Source organism: Panthera pardus, unplaced genomic scaffold (assembly GCF_024362965.1).
Source record: "Panthera pardus isolate Hobbes unplaced genomic scaffold, ASM2436296v1 HiC_scaffold_7, whole genome shotgun sequence".
NCBI lineage: Eukaryota > Metazoa > Chordata > Mammalia > Carnivora > Felidae > Panthera > Panthera pardus.
The window spans coordinates 50,219,446-50,238,883 of NW_026527002.1; the positions used below are offsets into that span (position 1 = coordinate 50,219,446).

General features: G+C 36.4%; 1 protein-coding gene across 2 annotated transcripts in view; it reads left to right on the forward strand.

Annotated features, from left to right (window-relative positions):
• The window catches only part of ZFPM2 (zinc finger protein, FOG family member 2), a 468,869-nt gene that overhangs the window by 82,013 nt on the left and 367,418 nt on the right, over nt 1-19,438 (forward strand). The window contains exon 2 of one of the 2 annotated variants that reach the window (XM_019467882.2): nt 14,614-14,772. The exons of the other annotated variant lie outside the window; for it this stretch is intronic. Within the exon in view, the coding sequence (XP_019323427.1) occupies nt 14,614-14,772 (159 nt within the window). The remainder of the gene's footprint in view (nt 1-14,613; nt 14,773-19,438) is intronic. 2 annotated transcript variants of the gene reach the window in all.

A 19,438-nucleotide genomic window follows, 5' to 3' on the forward strand; every position in this document is an offset into this window, starting at 1 on the left:
TAGTAGCTGTATATGGAATCCTGGCAGATTTCCTGAGAACATTTTAGATCCTCAACTCCTCAGCAGCTCATGAAAAGACCAGATCTACCTGTGCCCCCCACCCCAATCCCTCACTGACTCTTCATAGGAGGCCACATATTGTAAAAAACAAGACCAACATAAAACAAAGAGGTAATGATTTCCGGCATCTAATTTAGAACTCGCCTCATTTGTGTTGCAGCTTAATTTCCAAAGAGCATGGGAATTGTGATGGAATGGGATTTCCCCACAGCTCCATCAGCCAAATCTCCATATGGTACTTGAATAATTCTCAAGTCCAATGGATAATATATCTGGCCAAACTGATACTGTATGTCTCTTCAGATGTGGACAGGAGGCCTCATAGAAAATGATGCTGCAGAATTAATGAGTTGAGTTTTCTCTCCGTGCATACAACAAAGCCCTCAGTATAGGATAAGGTGTTCTTGAGCAAAGTAGAACTAAATATAGAGGAACAGAATGACCTCATGGATCTACTGATGACAGATGGTGGTTCACTCTCATCTCGCCCTGCCTACTGTTGTAGGAGTGTCATAATTCAGATCTGCTTCACTTTCCTCTTTCTGCTGATTTGGAACATACCCGTTGTGTTCCAGTATGTGGTCAGTACTAGAATACTTTGGGGTGCAGGGTTAAAATGCTGATTCCTGGGTCCTGTCCTGAAGCTGCTGAATTTTGGGGAGTGTGGCTTGAAAGTCTGCATTTTGATCAGACTTTCAGAGTGAAGCTGATTCACACCAACATTTGTGTCCATTACAGAAGAGTCCAGAGGAGAAGACTGGGGCAAAGAGGAGGGTGATAGAACAAATGATAGGCACCAGGATTTTCCTCGAGGAATGCAGAGGGGATCAGACTTTGTTTTCACACACCTTTTCCATTCTCCTTTGATACTCGAACCAAGTGTCAGCCTGACTCCAAGACAGAATGCTGGAGTGAGGAAGATGGTGTGGTGAGAGGGGGTTCTGGGGGACAGGTGCATACTTCCTTTCTTTTGGCTTTCAGAAAGCATAGGGTTATAACAGCTTGAGGGGGAATCAGATTGAGTGCCGTAGTTAACAGTGAGTGGCGGTGCCATCCATTAATTTAATTTCTTGCATTTATTTGCTGGTAGGATTTACTTGTTTATGTTTTTTTGAGCCAAGAGTAAAATATTTTAAGTATATAAAAGCATGAAGTAGGAGGCTGATAGAATTATTTTCTAAATAATGGTAGAAAGTAATATCTGAACTAGGTGAAGATTATTAATGTATAAAAATCACCCATATATTGTGCTTCATGCTATTTACACTATATTGGTTCGGAGTAGTAATTGCCACATAGAAAAACAAAATAACAACAAAAGGGAACTAAAAACAGATTAAAAAAGAAAAACACTAATTCACATTTAAGGCAAACCTTTATTTGAAAACAGGGCAACATTCATTTCTAGATTATTCAAGTTAGATGTATCTGTCTGCAGATGAGAGTTAGAAACCATGGGTTTCAGGGTACAAATTCTCCTGTACTTGTGACCAGTGCAGTGAATATTAGGTAAGTCCTGATAAGTCTGATATTATAAAAGTTTCTCTTTGGAGGGAAGGGATGGCCATTTCTCTGGTTCAGGTGAGAGGGTGATCAGGGTTGAGTAGCCGCTGGTGATGGCCTTTCTGGGTCTTCATTAAGTATAGCTGTAGGATCAATATTGAAACAACTTTATAACTTAACCACCTCCAACAATTAGGGTATGCATTTTTACTTGCAATTGAAAAGAAAAACTGCAATTCCATTTAGCTGGAAAAGAAGCTACGAGGCCTGGTTTTGTTCCCACATGCGACACCATACAGATGCTTCTCCCAGAAGGGCCTGGGAACGTGTCTCCCAGAAGCTGGCACAGGGTTTACGACACAAGTATGGGAGAGAGCTGGGAGCCACCGGAAGAGACTTCATTTATGTGTGCTCTCCACCTTTTGGCTTACCCTATAACTTCTGCCTGTAAAGGTGCTTGCTTTTATTCTATTGTAGGCTTTGTTGCCAAAGGCAGAGGATATTTTCTTTTTAAGAGAGCCCTTAGATGCTTCCTCCAGGTTGCGATGCTGGAGCAGTGTGGATAAGCTGGCTTTGTTATCACTGGCACCCTACCTGCTCTCCTAATTCTCCAGAGAGTAAGTGTTCGTCTTAAAAATATAGCTGTATCGAGTGCCTCTGTGTCTTTAGACACTCTTTTAATGTGCTAGTATAAAGTAAAAGTCTTTTTGAAGATATATTTTATGGGGAAGTGCTTTCTGGGCCTCTTGAGATGTTCAGAAGTACTGAATCAAGGTGCCTTTATGGTGGTTTAATGACAACATAGAACACTTGTTAAATGTGCCCTTTTGATATGTATCCCAGGGCATGTCACAATTAGAGCGAAGTGAGCTTGTTGATTTTGTTTTTACCTCCACTCACAAAGCCCACTTCATCTTGCTAGGGTTTTGCAACTACAGATCTGTTTTTCTTCATCGCCCAAAGATGAGAGAGATCTGCCAGAATGGAAATTTGGAAAATTACATATACACCTGCGAAATCAGGCAAATTCTTATAAAGTTCGTATTCCAACCAATGCACAGGAACCACAACAATGCCTTGTTTTGTGCGAGGAATTTTTTTTCTGGCTGTGCAAATAATGTGTGTGCAGGACTGTACAGGCTTGAAGAGAATATTCATCATTATTTACTGTGTCAAACCCAAACCGAGGGCCAAATTGGCAGCCTTCCAGGAGCAGGAGGCCACACCTATTTGTGAAAAATGGAACAGATTTCTGTAGCTGCCCTCACCTTGACTCTCTGGTTCAAGGTGGTGGTGCTAGGACATGTAGTATTGTGAGCCGCAGATGGAGGTTAGCGGTGAGGTTGGTCGCGATGCTGTTCCATACAATCCCACAGATAACTCTTGGGTTTTGCACGGTCCTGATTATAATAAGGGGTTGGAGCAAGGGATGGTGGGCAGGGGAGTGTGTGTCACCTGGCCGGGAACTCTCGCTTTACCCTGATTGCCACTGACTGATTGGCCCGCTCTGTCTGGGTAGAGTGCCCTTCCTCTTACTTCATGAAATGCTAGACCCTCAAAACAGGACGTTGAGGAGAACACGGTGCTGGTTGAGGCTCTCGGTCTTCAAGGGACTCAAACAGCAGACCTTAATTTTTTTTTTTTTTTTTAAATTTTTTTTTCAACCTTTTTTATTTATTTTTGGGACAGAGAGAGACAGAGCATGAACGGGGGAGGGGCAGAGAGAGAGGGAGACACAGAATCGGAAACAGGCTCCAGGCTCCGAGCCATCAGCCCGGAGCCTGACGCGGGGCTCGAACTCACGGACCGCGAGATCGTGACCTGGCTGAAGTCGGACGCTTAACCGACTGCGCCATCCAGGCGCCCCCAGCAGACCTTAATTTTTAAATACTGAGATGCTGTCCCATTTACATATGGTATCTTTCGATACCATAGCCAGACACGTACGACGGGTTCTTTAGTAAAACAACTCCCTGGTCAAATTGTTTGCATTTTCTAGAACTCCTGGAAGGGTATGGAGAAATAATATTTGGGAGATATATATGGATATATATATTTGGGAGATATATATTTGGGAGATATATATATCCATTTGGGAGATATATATGATATATATAATATGTGGAGAAATAATATAGCCTGAAGTGGCTGTAGCGTATTCCATGCCATCACAGGGTTGTTTGAAACAATGTGGTTTGAGCATTTTCTGGACTCCCTGGCATTATTTGGGAGAACAGTTAACCACTAAATAACCAAACCTAACCTGCCACTTACTAGGAGTGACTACACTGAGTTACCCAGGTGAGACATAGTTTGCTTACAGACCATCAGCTGCAGTACACAAGACGTCTATCCACATTGGAGGCATGGAGCCTGTATTAAATGCAAGATGTTGTACTATTTCTATTAAATAACAATAATAAATATAATTGGTAATGTTGCAAAGTAACTTCTGTATAGCATCTATATTCTTACCTAGTTGATCTCATCTTGGACACGCATCAGAATCTCCTGCAGGCTTTGTGAAAACACAAATAGATTAGCCCCACCCTCAGAGTTTCTGAAATCAGGTCTGAGGTAGAGTCTGACAATTAATTTTCAGTTTCTAACAGGTTCTCAGATGATGCTAATGCTGCTGGTCCAGGGGTGACACTTGAAGAACCACTGTTTGCTGGCAGACTGTTTGTAATCAGCTATAAAGTCAGGCATCATTTCAAAGGCAGTTATTTTATAATTTTTTTTTTCCCAGAAGGTTCAAACAACCATTAGTTGTACAAGGCGCACCTGCGTGGCTCCGTTGGTCAAGCGTCTGACTCTTGATTTTGGCTCAGGTCATGATCTCGCGGTTCGTGAGGTTGAGCCCCGCGTCAGGCTCTGCGTTGACAGCATGGAGCCTGCTGGGGATTCTCGCTCTCCCTCTCTTTCTGCCCCTCTATCCCGTCTCTCTCAAAATAAGTAAATAAATATTGAAAAAATGAAACAACAAGCCCAATTAATTGTACAAGTAAAGAATCGTTTTAATAAAACAGGGTAAGAATGGATATTATTAAAATAAAGCATTAGAAAAAGGCTAATTGATCTATTTGGTGAAATGGAAGTTAGATTCAAATTTTATTATTAAGAAGGAAAAAAATGTATATACAATGACCCAAACATGATGGGAATATTTTTGTTGATTTTCTCCTCTAATTAAATTTTTCCCCTAGATTTTTGCACTGAGTTGATATTTTTCCTTCGTTTCTTGCATGTAGTTATACGTGCCAGATGTTTTCATATGAAATGAATATGTTGCATATGAGACAAATAAATGCGTACTGAATGCTTTTAAGGACTGTGCTTGGTTCATCTTTGCCTTATGAAATTGTTTAAGAAAGTTAGTCATCAGAGTCCTTCGCTTAGTATTCACTGGCTAGAGCTTTCGTTGTTGACATTTTAAACATTGTCTTTGATTTGCTCTAGGAAGAGAGATATATAGTCATTCTAAAGTTAAGAGACTATAAGCCCCTTTTCCCTATTCTTTTCTATCTCTCCTTAAATAAGATGATTTTTAAAATCACATCTCTTTTGCTTTACTAATTTAACTTTGTTATATAACCACTTAGTATATTACCAACCACTTAGTATTTTACTTTGTTAGATTAGACTACTGGCTGTATTTTGATGGTGCTTTCACATTTCTAAAGAAAGTGTCTATTGATGTAGACCCAATAGTTTATTTTTGCTTTTGTTTGCCTTGCCTCAACAGACATACCTAGAAAATGTTACTATGGCCAGTGTCTGAGAAATTACTGCCTATACTGTCTTCTAGGATTTTTATGGCTTTAGGTCTCTTATTTAGGTCTTTAATCCATTTTGAGTTTATTTTTGTGTATGTTGTTAGAAAGTGGTCCAGTTTCATTCTTTTTCATGTAGCTGTCCAGTTTTCCCGGGATAGTTTGTTGAAGAGACTATCTTTTCTTCATTGCATCTTCTTGCCTTCTTTGTCATAGATTAATTGACCACATAAGCATAGGTTTATTTTTGGGCCGTCTGTTCTATTTCATTGATCTATGTGTTTGTTTTTGTGCAAATATTGTTTTGGTTACTATAGTTTTGTAGTTAGTATATCATGAAACCTGGAATTGTGATACAGGCTTCCAGTTGTGGAATGAATAAGTCACAAGAACAAAAGGTACAGAATAGGGAATATAGTCAATGGTATAGTAATAGCATTGAATGGTGACAGATATAGGTACACTTGTGTTGACCATAGCATAACATATAGAGAAGTTGAGTCACTGTGTTGCACACCTAAAACTAGTGTAACATTGTGTGTCAAATAAAAATAAATAAAAGAAATAAAGAAAATGTGTGTGTGTATACATATATATATATATATATATATATAGTACAAGTCTATAAGGTTATAAGTGTTTTATTAATTTACTTAGTAAATACTTATCAAATGAGAGAAAGACAAATACCCTTATGATTTCACTCATATGTGGAATATGAGAAACAAAACAGATGAACATAGGGGAAGAGGAAAAAAAAGAGAGAGGGAAGCAAACCATAAGAGACTCTTAACTATAGAGGAAAAAACTGAAGGTTGATGGAGGGCAGTGGGCAGGTAATGGGCTACATGAGTGATGGGCATTAAAGGGGGCACTTGTTGTGATGAGCCCCGGGTGTTGTATGTAAGTGATGAATCACTAAATTCTATACTCGAAAGTAATTTTCACCATACATGTTAACTAACTATAATTTAAAGAAAAACTTGAAATCAAAAAATAAAAAATAAACATATCATTTATAACAGGTTCTGTGGATAGGTTCAAATCCTTTCCTTTCTTACTGATAATGCTTTTAAAAATCTAATGTACTGTATACATATTCTGGGTAACATCTGATGTTTCTGTTGTGACAACAGTGTTCACTTTGGGGAAAATTCCTGCTTGCCTGATTCCATATCCCCAAACCAACTGGCAGGGTGAGGGTGGATGGCATCTATATTGAGTAAACAGGAAAGGACCACGGATTTCACACTGTCAAGTGTAATCAACTTCATCAACAATATAATTAGTAATAGTTCAAAGCTATGTGTCTAGGCCTTAAAAAATGGCTAAGTATTTTATCTCTCCTTGACTTGATCTTCAATTTTATGACAAGATAGAATTATAACAGAGGAAATAAGAAAAATGCACAGATAACTAGAATTTAGGATATCCAAGAAGCCTTCCCTGCCCTCCCCACGTTAAAATGGAACTTCTTTCTTTAAAAATAACTTTTCAGAGCCACCTGGGTGGCTCAGTCAGTTGAGTTTCCGACTTCAGCTGAGGTCATGATCTCATCGCATGGTTCATGAGTTCAAGCCCCACATCCGTCTCCCTGCTGTCAGTGAAGAGCCTGCATTGGATTCTCTGTCCCCCTGTCTCTGCCCCTCCCCCACTTGCTCTCTCAAAAATAAATTTAAAAAAATGCAAACAATTAAATAAATTTCTGGGGCGCCTGGGTGGTGCAGTCAGTTGAGCGTCCGACTTCGGCTCAGGTCATAATCCTGCAGTTGATGAGTTCCAGCCCCCCATCGGGCTCTGTGCTGACAGCTGGGAGCCTGGAGCCTGCTTCGGGTTCTGTGTCTCCCTCGCTCTCTGCTCCTCCCCCTCTCATGCTCTGTCTCTCTATGTGTCAAACATAAACATATACATTAAAATTTTTTTAAATAAATAAACTTCCTCCTTTGTACGCATAAATTTATCTTCTTAGCTAGATTATCTGGCCCCTTCTGCTGAGGATGGGTATCTGGTACACTGCTGTTATCCCAGTGCCTAACATAGTGCCTGCCACGTTCTTCACCCTCAATAAATACTGGTCGAATGAATAAAGAAGGAAAGGATGAATAAATGAATACATGCAAGTCTCATAAAGAGGACAAAATCATGTATACGCCTTTCATCTTTTGTGCTTGTTACCAATTAGACACTTTTTATTATTGGAATACATCACAATCATATAAAAATATACTGTTTTAGTAATGAGTAAACTCTCATATTTCTTTATGATAGAGTTACCATCTTCAATAAACTGAGAATAGCTTTATGGGGCTCTGGAGGGAGACCTGATTACAAAATGTGTGAATTTCAGTGCTGTCTCTTGTCACTAACTTCCTGGGTCAATGCACAAGGCATTTACTAATGAACTGAATTTTTTCAATGCCTGAGTTATTTCTTGAGAGTAGTCATTAGAGATTCTAGTTCAAATTTGGCTGTACTTCCTCATCTGACTTTATTCTTCCTGTGATATCAGTGTTTAAGCTACTAGGTAAGGTTAGTTGCTGCTTGCTAAGCTGGTATATGTTCTAGGCGAAATTGCCATTTTCTTGTTAACTTTACTCAGTTAATGTGAAGGTTCCCAAAGCAAAGCATTTCAAGGCAGGAGGAATTAAAGAATTTAAATTGTTTTCGGATTTATATATAAGAAGTATTAATACTGCCATCTGTAAAAATGGCCAAAGACCTTGCAGCAAAGAATATTACTCTATTTTTATAAAATCAAAGAGTTTGGTTTTTTTTCCCCTAAAGAAACAATTTGAATAAAACCTGACCCCCTTCCCTTCTTTTCACAATGGAATGTGGTCAGATTGAACCCTCCATTAAAAATTCTCTAATATCTTTTTTTGCATTAACATTTCAAAACTCAATTTAAATATTCACAGATCTCATTTTTAATAAACTTAACAAAATTCAGGTAATTTCCTTCAACTTTCTAGATTGAAGGACAGCAGTTGGTATAGATATAAAAAAGATGTACAGCTATGAGCAAAGCCCAAAATCAATTATATATAAGAAATAACATAACACATGGAAAGAAATTAATCAAAAAGAAGAATTTCTACTATATGATTCTCTGGTCTGCTACCTGCAGGCAACAAACGCAAATGAAAAAAATCAACATTCTTCTGGCAGATAAGAGAAAAATTAATAAAAATGTTTCCTTCTACTAGATCCCCTGATGCAACTATTGTTAAAAGTGAGTGACTGCAGGAAGAACTTGCTCGTTTAAATACTATTTTTTTTTTAGACCACAGAAATAAGGCTTTATTCTTGCTGTTAAGCTCAATTACACGAGTTAGTATGGATTGCACTGTCCAAAGAGATCCCTCTTGCCTGCCCCTTCTCATTAAATGGCCCTGTGGGATATGCACGAGACAAATGTAATAGGAACCAAGTGAGAAGCATTTTGAGGTGTGCCTACGGGGGTAATGATGATTCATAAGGAAGGCTGAGTGTGACAGCTGAAAACTCTAAGAGAGGAGCTAGTGAGAGACACAAAATCTGCCCCAGATAAAATTAGTAAAAAGATGTTCGTACTCTGAAGATCGAAACGTTCCTACTCCCTAACGAGATGGGGAGGGGCACACTTTTGTGGATATCTGCTTTTTAATTTAGAGTTGTTTCCCATTTCTGATTGAACAGGCAGGCCATATATGTACAGAATGTGTGACACTCAAAATCTTTCTTATTAGAAATAAGACATCCAATTTAAATGTCAGTCCACCGCCTCATTTCCATCACATACAGAAAATGTAACATGATTTCAGAATGGAAAGTTCTCTTTTAACTCCTTTTACCCATCAACTAAAATGTAGCATGCCTGTATAGAATTTTGACACGTGTGCATTGCATATTAAACGTGAGCCGGGATTTGCCTATTGCAAGTTTATATTTTCATATTTACCTTTTGGGAGGTAGCATCATTTGATAAATGTGGCTCGATTATTAGGTACTAATTAAAGCGTGGTATACATTCCTGCTTCAATTGTCCCATTTAGAGATCCCTATGTTTTATATATATTAGAAGGTTTTGCATGCCTTCTCATTTCTTTGTCTGAGTAGATATTTTGCAAATGATTTTAAACAGCATTTGTCAACTTTGGGGAAAATACCATTTTCATTTTCATTAATTTATTTGGATTTTGAGGAGTTTATTCCATTATTCCATTGGTATATATTCTTTGTTCTGTGTGTGAGTAAAATGATGTAAAGTTTGTGATGGAAGCTTTAATATTAATCATACTATCAGATATAAAAATGACCTGAAATGACATACATTAGGAAGCAACGAATTAAAAAGGTTTGGAAATATTTGTGTGTTTTTGGAAGAAACTCACCTAGCAGAATTTCGGAGCACGCAATGATGGATTATTGTAATTATTGGGAATGATAATATTTTAATGTGACTTTCTTCCCACCTGTCAGTTGCAATCAAGGCTGCCCAGTATTCTGAAACAGTCTCATTTTGCTAGGTGGCTAGTCTTGTGCAGCCTCTAGAATGCTTAGAATATTAATGCATGGAGAGGAGACTGAATGCTCTCTGTAGTTCTGTTATGACAACGTGTTTTTCTTGTTTTAATCAGAAGGCACGCAAAACCAAACTAAAATAATTTCTAATAAATTAATGCCAGTGAGTGCTTAAGAGAAGGTACCCCTTTGGGGGGATAGCACGCCAAAACCATAGAATTTGGCATTTCTTTCTCCTCTTTGTATTTGGCAATGTATTTTAATTTCTGTATAATTTAATTTCTTTCTTGGGTGCTTCATTCTGAAGTGCTTTGAATTTATATGAACGAAGGCAATCTGACATTAAGGTGAGGACTGCTCTAATTTATCGTATGCTGCCAAGGTAGGAAGTTATTGATCGAGACAACATATGTTGAAAGACACATATATTTGATTTGATTTAATATTTACTGTGTTGATCCTTACCATTTCTTGAATGTCCTCATTGTGTTGCATATTTTAGTGTTCTTTCCTATATATATACATATTTTTTTTTTTCTGAAAGTGTTCTTTGTCACCTTCTAGCTCTTACCTTAGTGGCTATGGATGGGTTTCAGGGATTTCTTTAACCACCAATATAAATTCATTTACCTGGGGAGTAAGTATTCCTCACACTGCTTCGTAACCATACAAATACAATTCTTTATCGTCATTTTATTCGTTGACTATATCACCAGTGTATAAGGTAGGACTACTTAATCTTCAACTTCCCACCTGCCCTTTACCAACCGCGGATCACTGAAACAACCACCAAATGAAAAATTCTCCCACACTTTGGTGCAGCGTTTGTAATGGCCGAGTGAAAGGCTGCACCATGCATTAGACGGCCGTCAGTATTGTCAGGGGGTGCGAATCAGCTTTATATCTAGAGGGCAAAGGTAGCTGTGGTCCATTTAGAGGGTTCCCAAGTACCCGATTATCTCCTCTTCTGAAAAAGGAAGTAGTACTTTGTACTCACCAGAATCTCCCAGTAATCTGTATTATTCATCCAGTATAAAATGTGGGAGGATGTCTTCCCATTCTGAGAGACGAATAACAACCTTATGGGCCCAACATATAGCACCATTGTATTCATAGCTTTAGGATGTACAGCTAATTATTAGCATTTTAAAATGAGGGAAATATTTATATTTATACATATTAAGACTATTAATTCTGGCAACTGTGTTTGAATATCTATAAATCAGAGGCAGTTGAAGAGCTGAAATTCAGATTTCCTTCCACTTGCCTGCCAAGTGGCCTCAATCAGAAGTAATTTTCTCCATGAGGGCACATGGAGCTCAGTCGTGAGCCTTTTCTGAGTAGATATTATTATTTGTGTCAAATTATGTGTGGTGATTTTTCTGAAGTGGACTTCTGTGCCCACTAATCCATATACACGAGGTTCCTTCATTCCCTCCTTCATTGGTGCTATTAATTGTACTTGTGCTTCGAGTGTCTTTTACCCTTTTAAAATGTTAGTTTATGGCCACCGATTATCTGTAAGGTTTTCCTGTTAAAGAAACATGCAATATAGACAGTAGAGCGAGATCTGATCTTAAACCATAAATACTATGCATTTTAAGAGAAGCCTTTTTGCCAGAGCCTGATTAGATAGCATGGCAAAAGGAATGGTTAGTAATTTCACATTTTAAAGTACAGTAAATTATATAAATCTGACACTTGCTTTGGGAAAAATACAAGTTGGTCATTAAATCCCCTTCCTGTGGCCTGTTTTAAATATTGACAATGAGATCTCATGTATTTCGAATGAAGATCTCAAGACTTTTTCACCTTTCATTTGGGTTTTTGCAGTTTGTTTTTGAAAATAAGTGCTTCTTTTCAATTATATGCTTGAAATTGTGAATTGATAGCCAGCATATAAAAGAGCCCACAGAATATAGAACATTATATTATCAATTAAGATCTTATGATAAGCTTTGATAAATAAGGTGTATGTATGTATATGTGTGTGTGTGTGTGTGTGTGTGTGTGTGTGTGTGTGTATATATATACATCTATATACATATACATCTCAAAAATGTGGGTGGCTTGGTTACAGGTTTATTAAGCACAGATCATTGTTTTGTGGCTTTTTTTCCTTTCAAATGTTCACACAAGTTTTTCCATTTAAGTTTTCTTTAAACTATTAAGTTTGAATTTCATATACCATTAGAGCCAATTTGTTGTCATTGAATATTTTAAAAATTTCTCAGTTATATACTATCTTGAATAAAAATCCTTCTAAGAATGTTAGCATATATGCTCAGAATTTAATTTTTTAAAAAAGAAAGCATTTTTATTACCATTGATTTCATTCTTACAATATGTATGAATTGTCTTTATGATGTATAGCACAGATGAAAAAAAGAAATTCACTAAAATGTATATGAATTATTTAAAATAGTTATTTAACAATTAGAGATTTATTTCTTGTTAGCAAAACTCAGAGTTACATATTCTAGAAATTGTCATTTTTGTTAAAACTGATGTTAAGGCAGTTTCTTTGCAGATTGATTTAGTATGGATATAAATTATGTAAATCATTAAATATTAGGAACCAACTATTTTAGTTTTGGTAAATAAAATCTATAAGAAGATCTTCCCGATTTTTTCTGGAGGGGCAATCTAATATTTTATAACATATATTGTCAGTAATCTGAGAAAAGCAACATGAGGTTTTTCAATTTGTAGAGACAGATCTTTAAGTATCTATGAGTATTTACATTAATATGAATTAAGCATTTCAGAAGACTTCTGTGTTTTATAAGTTTATTTATGAAGGAATCAGTCTGTAACTAGTAAAGAATACTTTGTGTAGTAGTATGGTGTATTAATAAAAGGTATTTAAAAATCTTGGATTTTCACATCAATTTTTTCACTTATTAGCTTATAACCTTATTCTGATTAACTAACTTCCTGAGCTTTCCAGATCCACAAAGTAAACATAGTATTAATTCTCATACTTACCTCATTGGGTTATTTTAAAGATAGCATAAGAAAGTGCTTTGAAATCGCACATGAAACACAAATGAGACAGCATCACATGTCTTATTTTGACCAGAATTGTTATTACAATTAAGATGTTTTAAAAAAATATGGAGGATATTCTATTAAATTTTTCATTAGACTCAGCATTAAAAATTAGAATTATCAGATAAGTGTTTTAATGATTATATTTTACAGTATTACTGTTTTATATATTCCTTGCATACTTGCTACTTGATGTAATTGTTTTAAGAGTTAAAACATTATACTTTTAAAAGTGAAATAATAAATAAGAGGTAAAAACTAATATGAGATCCGTAACTTTTGAAGGCAGTATGTGCAAAAATCCATGGGTTTTTTTCCCCCCTCCACCTTGAGAATAAGAAAACACATTACCAGAGTGTTTGAAATTAAGGTATTCTTTTTTCCTTAACATTTCTTATTTTGAAGAAAAAGAGAAAAAATAAATTGTAAAAAGGACAAAGAACTCCATAAGAAGTTTTTTGCTTGGATGTCCCTTAATTTAAATCCATGCAACGAACTAATCTTGTTCATGAAAGTGTGTCTTATGAATTCTACCCTTTAGAAATTAGCTTTTGGGAAAATACCAGATATTGTGCTGTATGTACCTATTCTTGTTTGCCTACACATACAGAAAAATTGCATTTTGTGCACAATTTTAAATTATTTATGAGATTTCTTCTTTGGCCCTGAGAATTTTCCAGCACATTTCTAAGAAGTAAGAGAGAGACTACTTAAGCCTGTTAAGTATTTAGCCTGTCTGATGAGACTGTGGATGTGAGTGACAATTAGTACAAATTACCATAATTGTGTTCTTTGGATAAAATGCCACATCGCTTCTTTAAGGAGCAAATGCAGGCCTCTGCTTAGTAAAATGAGTCAGACACTTTTCTTCTCTAGGGCGGTCAGGAATTCATAACCAGCCATGTGGTATCCCCATGTAGTCTACTTCTGACCCATCTGAACAACGATAGCCCTCCCTTTCCTTTCAATAAAATAGGTCCATTAATGTAGGGCACCTCACTCTCATTCACTCTAAGGGAGTTGTATTTTTATTACTGAAAAAGTATCACATAAATACAAATTACATTTTTTCATTAGAAAACTACTTTTCATTTCAGAAAAAATTCAATTAATTATGAATAGGGTTATGCTTTCATCAGGGAGAGAAATATGTAATTTTTCTTCAAGCCTCAAACACATATAATGAAATCTTTTCTTGGAATCCACTCTTAAGATGGGTTTTTAAAAGTATAGACTTTATTAAAATCTCAGTTCAATTAAAATGCATTCAATTACTTTAAATCTTTATTAAAATCTCAGGTAAAATTGTACAACGATGTCAAAGAGACTTGTACTCTTTACCAGGCAGTTAATTCTAACACATGAACATAAAGTGCACAGTTTTGCTCTTCAGGAGAGAATTAAAGAGAGAGAGACAGAGACAGAGAGAGAGAGAGAAGAAGATTTGGTCTTGGAGTTGGGGGTGGGGAGGGGTTGAAGATGGAGGTTGTTTTCTATGTAGTATTCAGGCACTGGTTTCCTTCCACTTCTCATTATAGATAATTGTTTCTTGTGAATATGAGGGTGGCATTATCTTGTGTAAGTCCCCTTGATGATATTGCTTGGCCCACTCGTAGAATACATTTTTTTTCTCACCAATTTAACCAAAATACCCTATTAAAGGATTTTATTTCACTAGCTTCTTTGGATGTTTTTGGTACAGTGTCCCTGATTCTCTTTCAAGGGCCGCTAGAAGATGCCATTGAAGAGGAAGAAGAAGAGTGTCCATCAGAGGAGACAGACATCATCTCAAAAGGGGACTTTCCACTGGAGGAAAGCTTTTCTACAGAATTTGGGCCTGAAAATCTGAGCTGTGAAGAAGTGGAATACTTTTGTAACAAAGGTAATCATTAATGGTTGGATGCAATATGGGAGTCCATTTACTCAGGTGATTTTGCAAACTTTAAAAAATGCACTGATAGAGTGCACGAAAAGTGCTCAAAGTGCTGATACAAAATTCAAGAGTCTGAAAATACAATGTAGAATTTTCTAAACACAAAATGGTATTTTGAGGGCTAAAAGAAGTAATTCCACTTTAATAAGTCATTTTGTATATTTAAAAAAATACTTTCATGTTGATTGGCCAATTCTAATATATTTCATTTTTATTATGTATTCATTTAATCTTTCACAAGTGTTTATTGAATGTCAGTTGTTTGCAAGGCACTGAATTAGGCCCTGAGTATAAGCATTGAATGGGCAGATAGTTCCAGCCCCAAGGTTCTGGCTCACTTCTTTTAAAAACTCGATGCTTTAGGGGCACCTGCCTGGCTCATTCAGGAGAACATGCGATTCTTGATCTCAGGTTGTAAGTATGAGCCCCACAGTGGGTTTAGACTTTACTTTAAAAATAAAAATAAAAATAAAAATAAAAATAAAACTTGAGTGCTTTAGGTGTTTGACATTCTATAACTGAGGATGTTACTCTTTTAGATAGTGTCAAATAGGAAAAATACACACTATTTTCGCAGTCTAGATATTCTTTTAACACATTAACATTATGCTGGAAGAAATACCTGAGACAATATGTGTCAGTTCATTTCCAAACTTGACTTGGAGTCAGGTGGCCTCACCAGTAACTGTGTCTTCACTGGGCATATGTATTCATTTGTCTCTGTTTTTCAAAAGTGCATTTAAGGTTTCTCTTGATTCTTTTTTATTTTTTTCGAATTTAATTGTTTTGTCTTTGCAAGTGAGGTGGATCATCTATCATCTCCTGCATCAGCACTCAGTTTCACAAATGGTTAGGTTGCTTCCTTGGTTTGGAACAGCTGATTTTGCCAGTTTTACTATGACAGTTTCTTAGAGGGCATGGATGAATGTGTGTCTATCTCTATTTGTCTGTGTTTGTGCACGAACCATTTTTATTTGGACGTGTGTATTTTTTAGGCAGAGAAGTTGTGAGAAAAAACTTTTTTTGTGTGTAAATCTGTTGATTAGATTTGATGGCCTAAAATTAAGAATGATGATACAGCTTCCAAAAAAACAAAACAAAAAACAAAAACATAACCTGCCGATACAGGTATCCTAGTGGCCACAGATATATTCGATACATATTGTTAAAGTTCCAGTATGACTTTCTCCTGGTGCTAGTGTGTTAGAAACAAAAGAAGTCAGCCAGTTCTTATCCCTGTGGTCAGTAGAACTTTGAAAACTATGGAGATGGAATTGCGGCATTAGCACCTGGCCACCCTGAAGTTTAGAAAATCTTCTCGATCTTTAACTCCCATAGGCCTCAAGGTGACTTTGAACCTGGTCCTTGTCTCCTACATTGGAGACTTTTGGTTGAAAATGAGAGTGATATGGACAGAGTAGTCCTTCTTCGGCAGTGTTGACTTAGTTCGGACCAAGTTAATATTTCGCTTAGCTCTTCTGGATGCTGGAACCATTTCTTGATCATAGTAGCCACGGCAATACATGTAAAAGCTGGCTGGAAATGAAGTTTTTAGATCTGTATTTGCAGACCTCTCATTTTCCCTCTTTGTCAGGTAATATATTCTCTTTTTAAATTTTTTTGAATTTTTTTTATTTGTTTTTGAGACAGAGGGAGACAGAGCATGAGCAGGGGAGGGGCAGAGACAGAGGGAGACACAGAATCCAAAGCAGGCTCCAGCCTCTGAGTGGTCAGCACAGAGCCCGACGCGGGTCTCGAACTCACCAACGGTGAGATCATGACCTGAGCTGAAGTGAAAAGCTTAACCAACTGAGCCACCCAGGCGCCCCTGTGAGGGAATATATTCTTAAGTGCATCGTAGAGCACATGCCTTATGTTACAGTAAGTAGAAGGAATCAATAGTTAGCGTGTGCCATTTACTCTTCTTGTAAGAAACAATGTGTGGATTCAGACCATTTTTGCCAACATAATTAATCCAGAGAAGCAGTAGTGATAGTTATTGCTAGACTACATTTTGGGATGATGATTGATTAAGGGCTGTGCCTGACAAAAGAATATAGAACTCCAAAATTTAAGTTGGTAGTATCTGGGGAGGGGGAAAAATATATATATATATAATATATATATAGCTAAATATATAATTAAAGTGAATTAATATAAAATTATACATATAATTAATGTATTACATAGTATAAATATAACTTTCGAATGTTTAGTTTGAAACTAGCAAGTAATGATGGGTGGAAAAAAGAATTGTCATTTTCACATAATATTTTTCAGGATAAATACTACTGTTACTATTGCAGATTGCTGTCATCTTATTTAATAGGGAAAAAATTTCATTATTTTACTCTCATAAAATGTGAGACCAGGAGATGTTCACTGAAGTCAGTAGGAACTGGTGGAAAAGAGAGACAGCTCTTTGACAGATATTGTATCCCCTTGAGGTCATGATAGGGATTCCATCTGTTTTTCACTTAAGTTGATTAGCTACAATAGGAAGAGAAAAGTTTTTCTCTCTGGAAAATTAGAAACTAATCTTTCTGTAGAAATTCACATATTAGTCTCAATGACACACAATTACGTTTTTTTTTTTTTCCAATTGTAGGGAAGAAGATAGGTTTGGCATTAAAAGAATATAAGTATTTCAATGGTTAATGATGCCACTGTCATGATGAAGGAGCGTATAAGAACTGTTCACCTGAAGAAAAATGTTTCAGTGATGAAACATATTTTTGCATATATTTTAAGTCACTTATAACAACTCAAAAATTGTGTATGTCCATCTATCTATCTATCTATCTGAAAATAAATTGGATTATTTGGATTATGTTATATTGGGTTATTATTTCTTCATCTAAAGATCTAGTAGCCATGATTAAAATCTAGCAATGACATGGTTCCTTTACTGAGTTCCAGGGGTAACACTTTTGAACATCAGATGTTTTGTTTGCACTTAACAAAGGATAACAGTTTAAAAACTCTGATCACAAAAACATAGAATTTCTGAAGTGTTTGGGGCGCTTGGGTGGCTCAGCCAGTTAAGTGTCCAGCTCTTGGTTTTGGCTCAGATCATAAACTCAAAATTTGTGAGCCCAGGCCCGCTTGGAATTCTCTCTCTCTCCTTCTCTTTCTGTTCCTCTGCTGCTCTCTCTCTCTCTTAAAATAAATAAATAAACTTAAAAAGAATATCTTAAGTGTTTCAAACAAGGTATTTGGGTAGTGAGTGGAGAGTAGTGAGGACACACGTATAATTTCAGTACATCTTCATTCATATTTTAGCAACTGCGTTGTGTATAAAAGGAACCATATGCCATTGTAGTTTTCCTTTTTATTAAAAAATGGTAAAGAAAGCCCTCTTGGTACATCTATGAAGACATAGCTTTTCATAAATAAAAGTTCCTACCTCCTTTTGAAATTAAGCTTCTGCATTACACAGGATATTTTCAGCGTTTCAAATGATTCTCTACTTACTGTTGTGGTATTTTCCTCAGTTCCATATGGATATTATCTATTTCCTTGTTGTCAAAGGGCAGGCTTTTTTACAAGTCTCAAAGCATTTATTAATATTATTGCTGGTCATTATAAAACATGTGATTAAATACGACCCAAATCACTCCCATAATGTGATATTCCACAGAAATGTCAAAATGTGGGTGAGAATTTTATGTCAGTGTTTAGATGTGCAAAATTCTAAATCATGTGAATCTAAGCCTTAAATATTCACAATTAGAAGCGGGAAAGATCACCTTTAATAAACCCTTGTTAGAGTTGCAGGCCTAAAATTGGAACGTCACAATGATGTTGAAGTTTCTTTGGTCACTTTTTACTTTGTATTAATTAGTTGCATGTTTCACATCTCTATTCTTCATCTTTTGAATGAGTGAAATGAACTGTTTATTGAAAGATGCTTTTCTTAAAGTTGCTTGCTCTCCTTAGATTTTAAAAATTTCAGCAAACTATAAAGCGATACTTAAAATTTGCATCCTCTTTTGTGCACTGAGTTGAGATCATTTGGCATCTTGCCTTACAGTATCTCCAAGAGGAAGGAAACAAGCAAGAATTATTTCCTTGAATTTACAGATGACGAAGACATCAAGGCTGGGTCCATAAGTGCTACACGTTTCCTGTGGTACTGGATTATATGCTTCAGTGATTTGTTTTCTGCCTTTCTTCTGGTTTATATAGTAAACATGGAAGTGCATCAATGCATGTTTAGAACTAACCAAACTAATACAAATTGAAACATAGGTGGTCTGCAGAGCAACTGGGGGAGTTTTTAGTATGTTACTGCTGGCAGGTGGGAACTCCTATATTAGCAATTCTTGGATAAACTCAGAGACAGTAAGTTTCCTTGTGGGGTTGATAGGGAGCCATTGTAAAACTGGGCTACTATTACTGATTATTTGCAGGAGGAGTTACTCACTGAAATACCCAAGTTTGTTAATGACTGAAATTAAACAAACATGTCTTGGGATATATTCCAAGAGAATGTCACAGGATATGTGAACAGGAAGAGAAGTGTCAGGTCAACATCACTGTAGGCTAGGAGAATCTACTATTATTCAAAAAGGAAAACTCCAAAGAAACTATATGTAGGTGAACTTTGAATTAT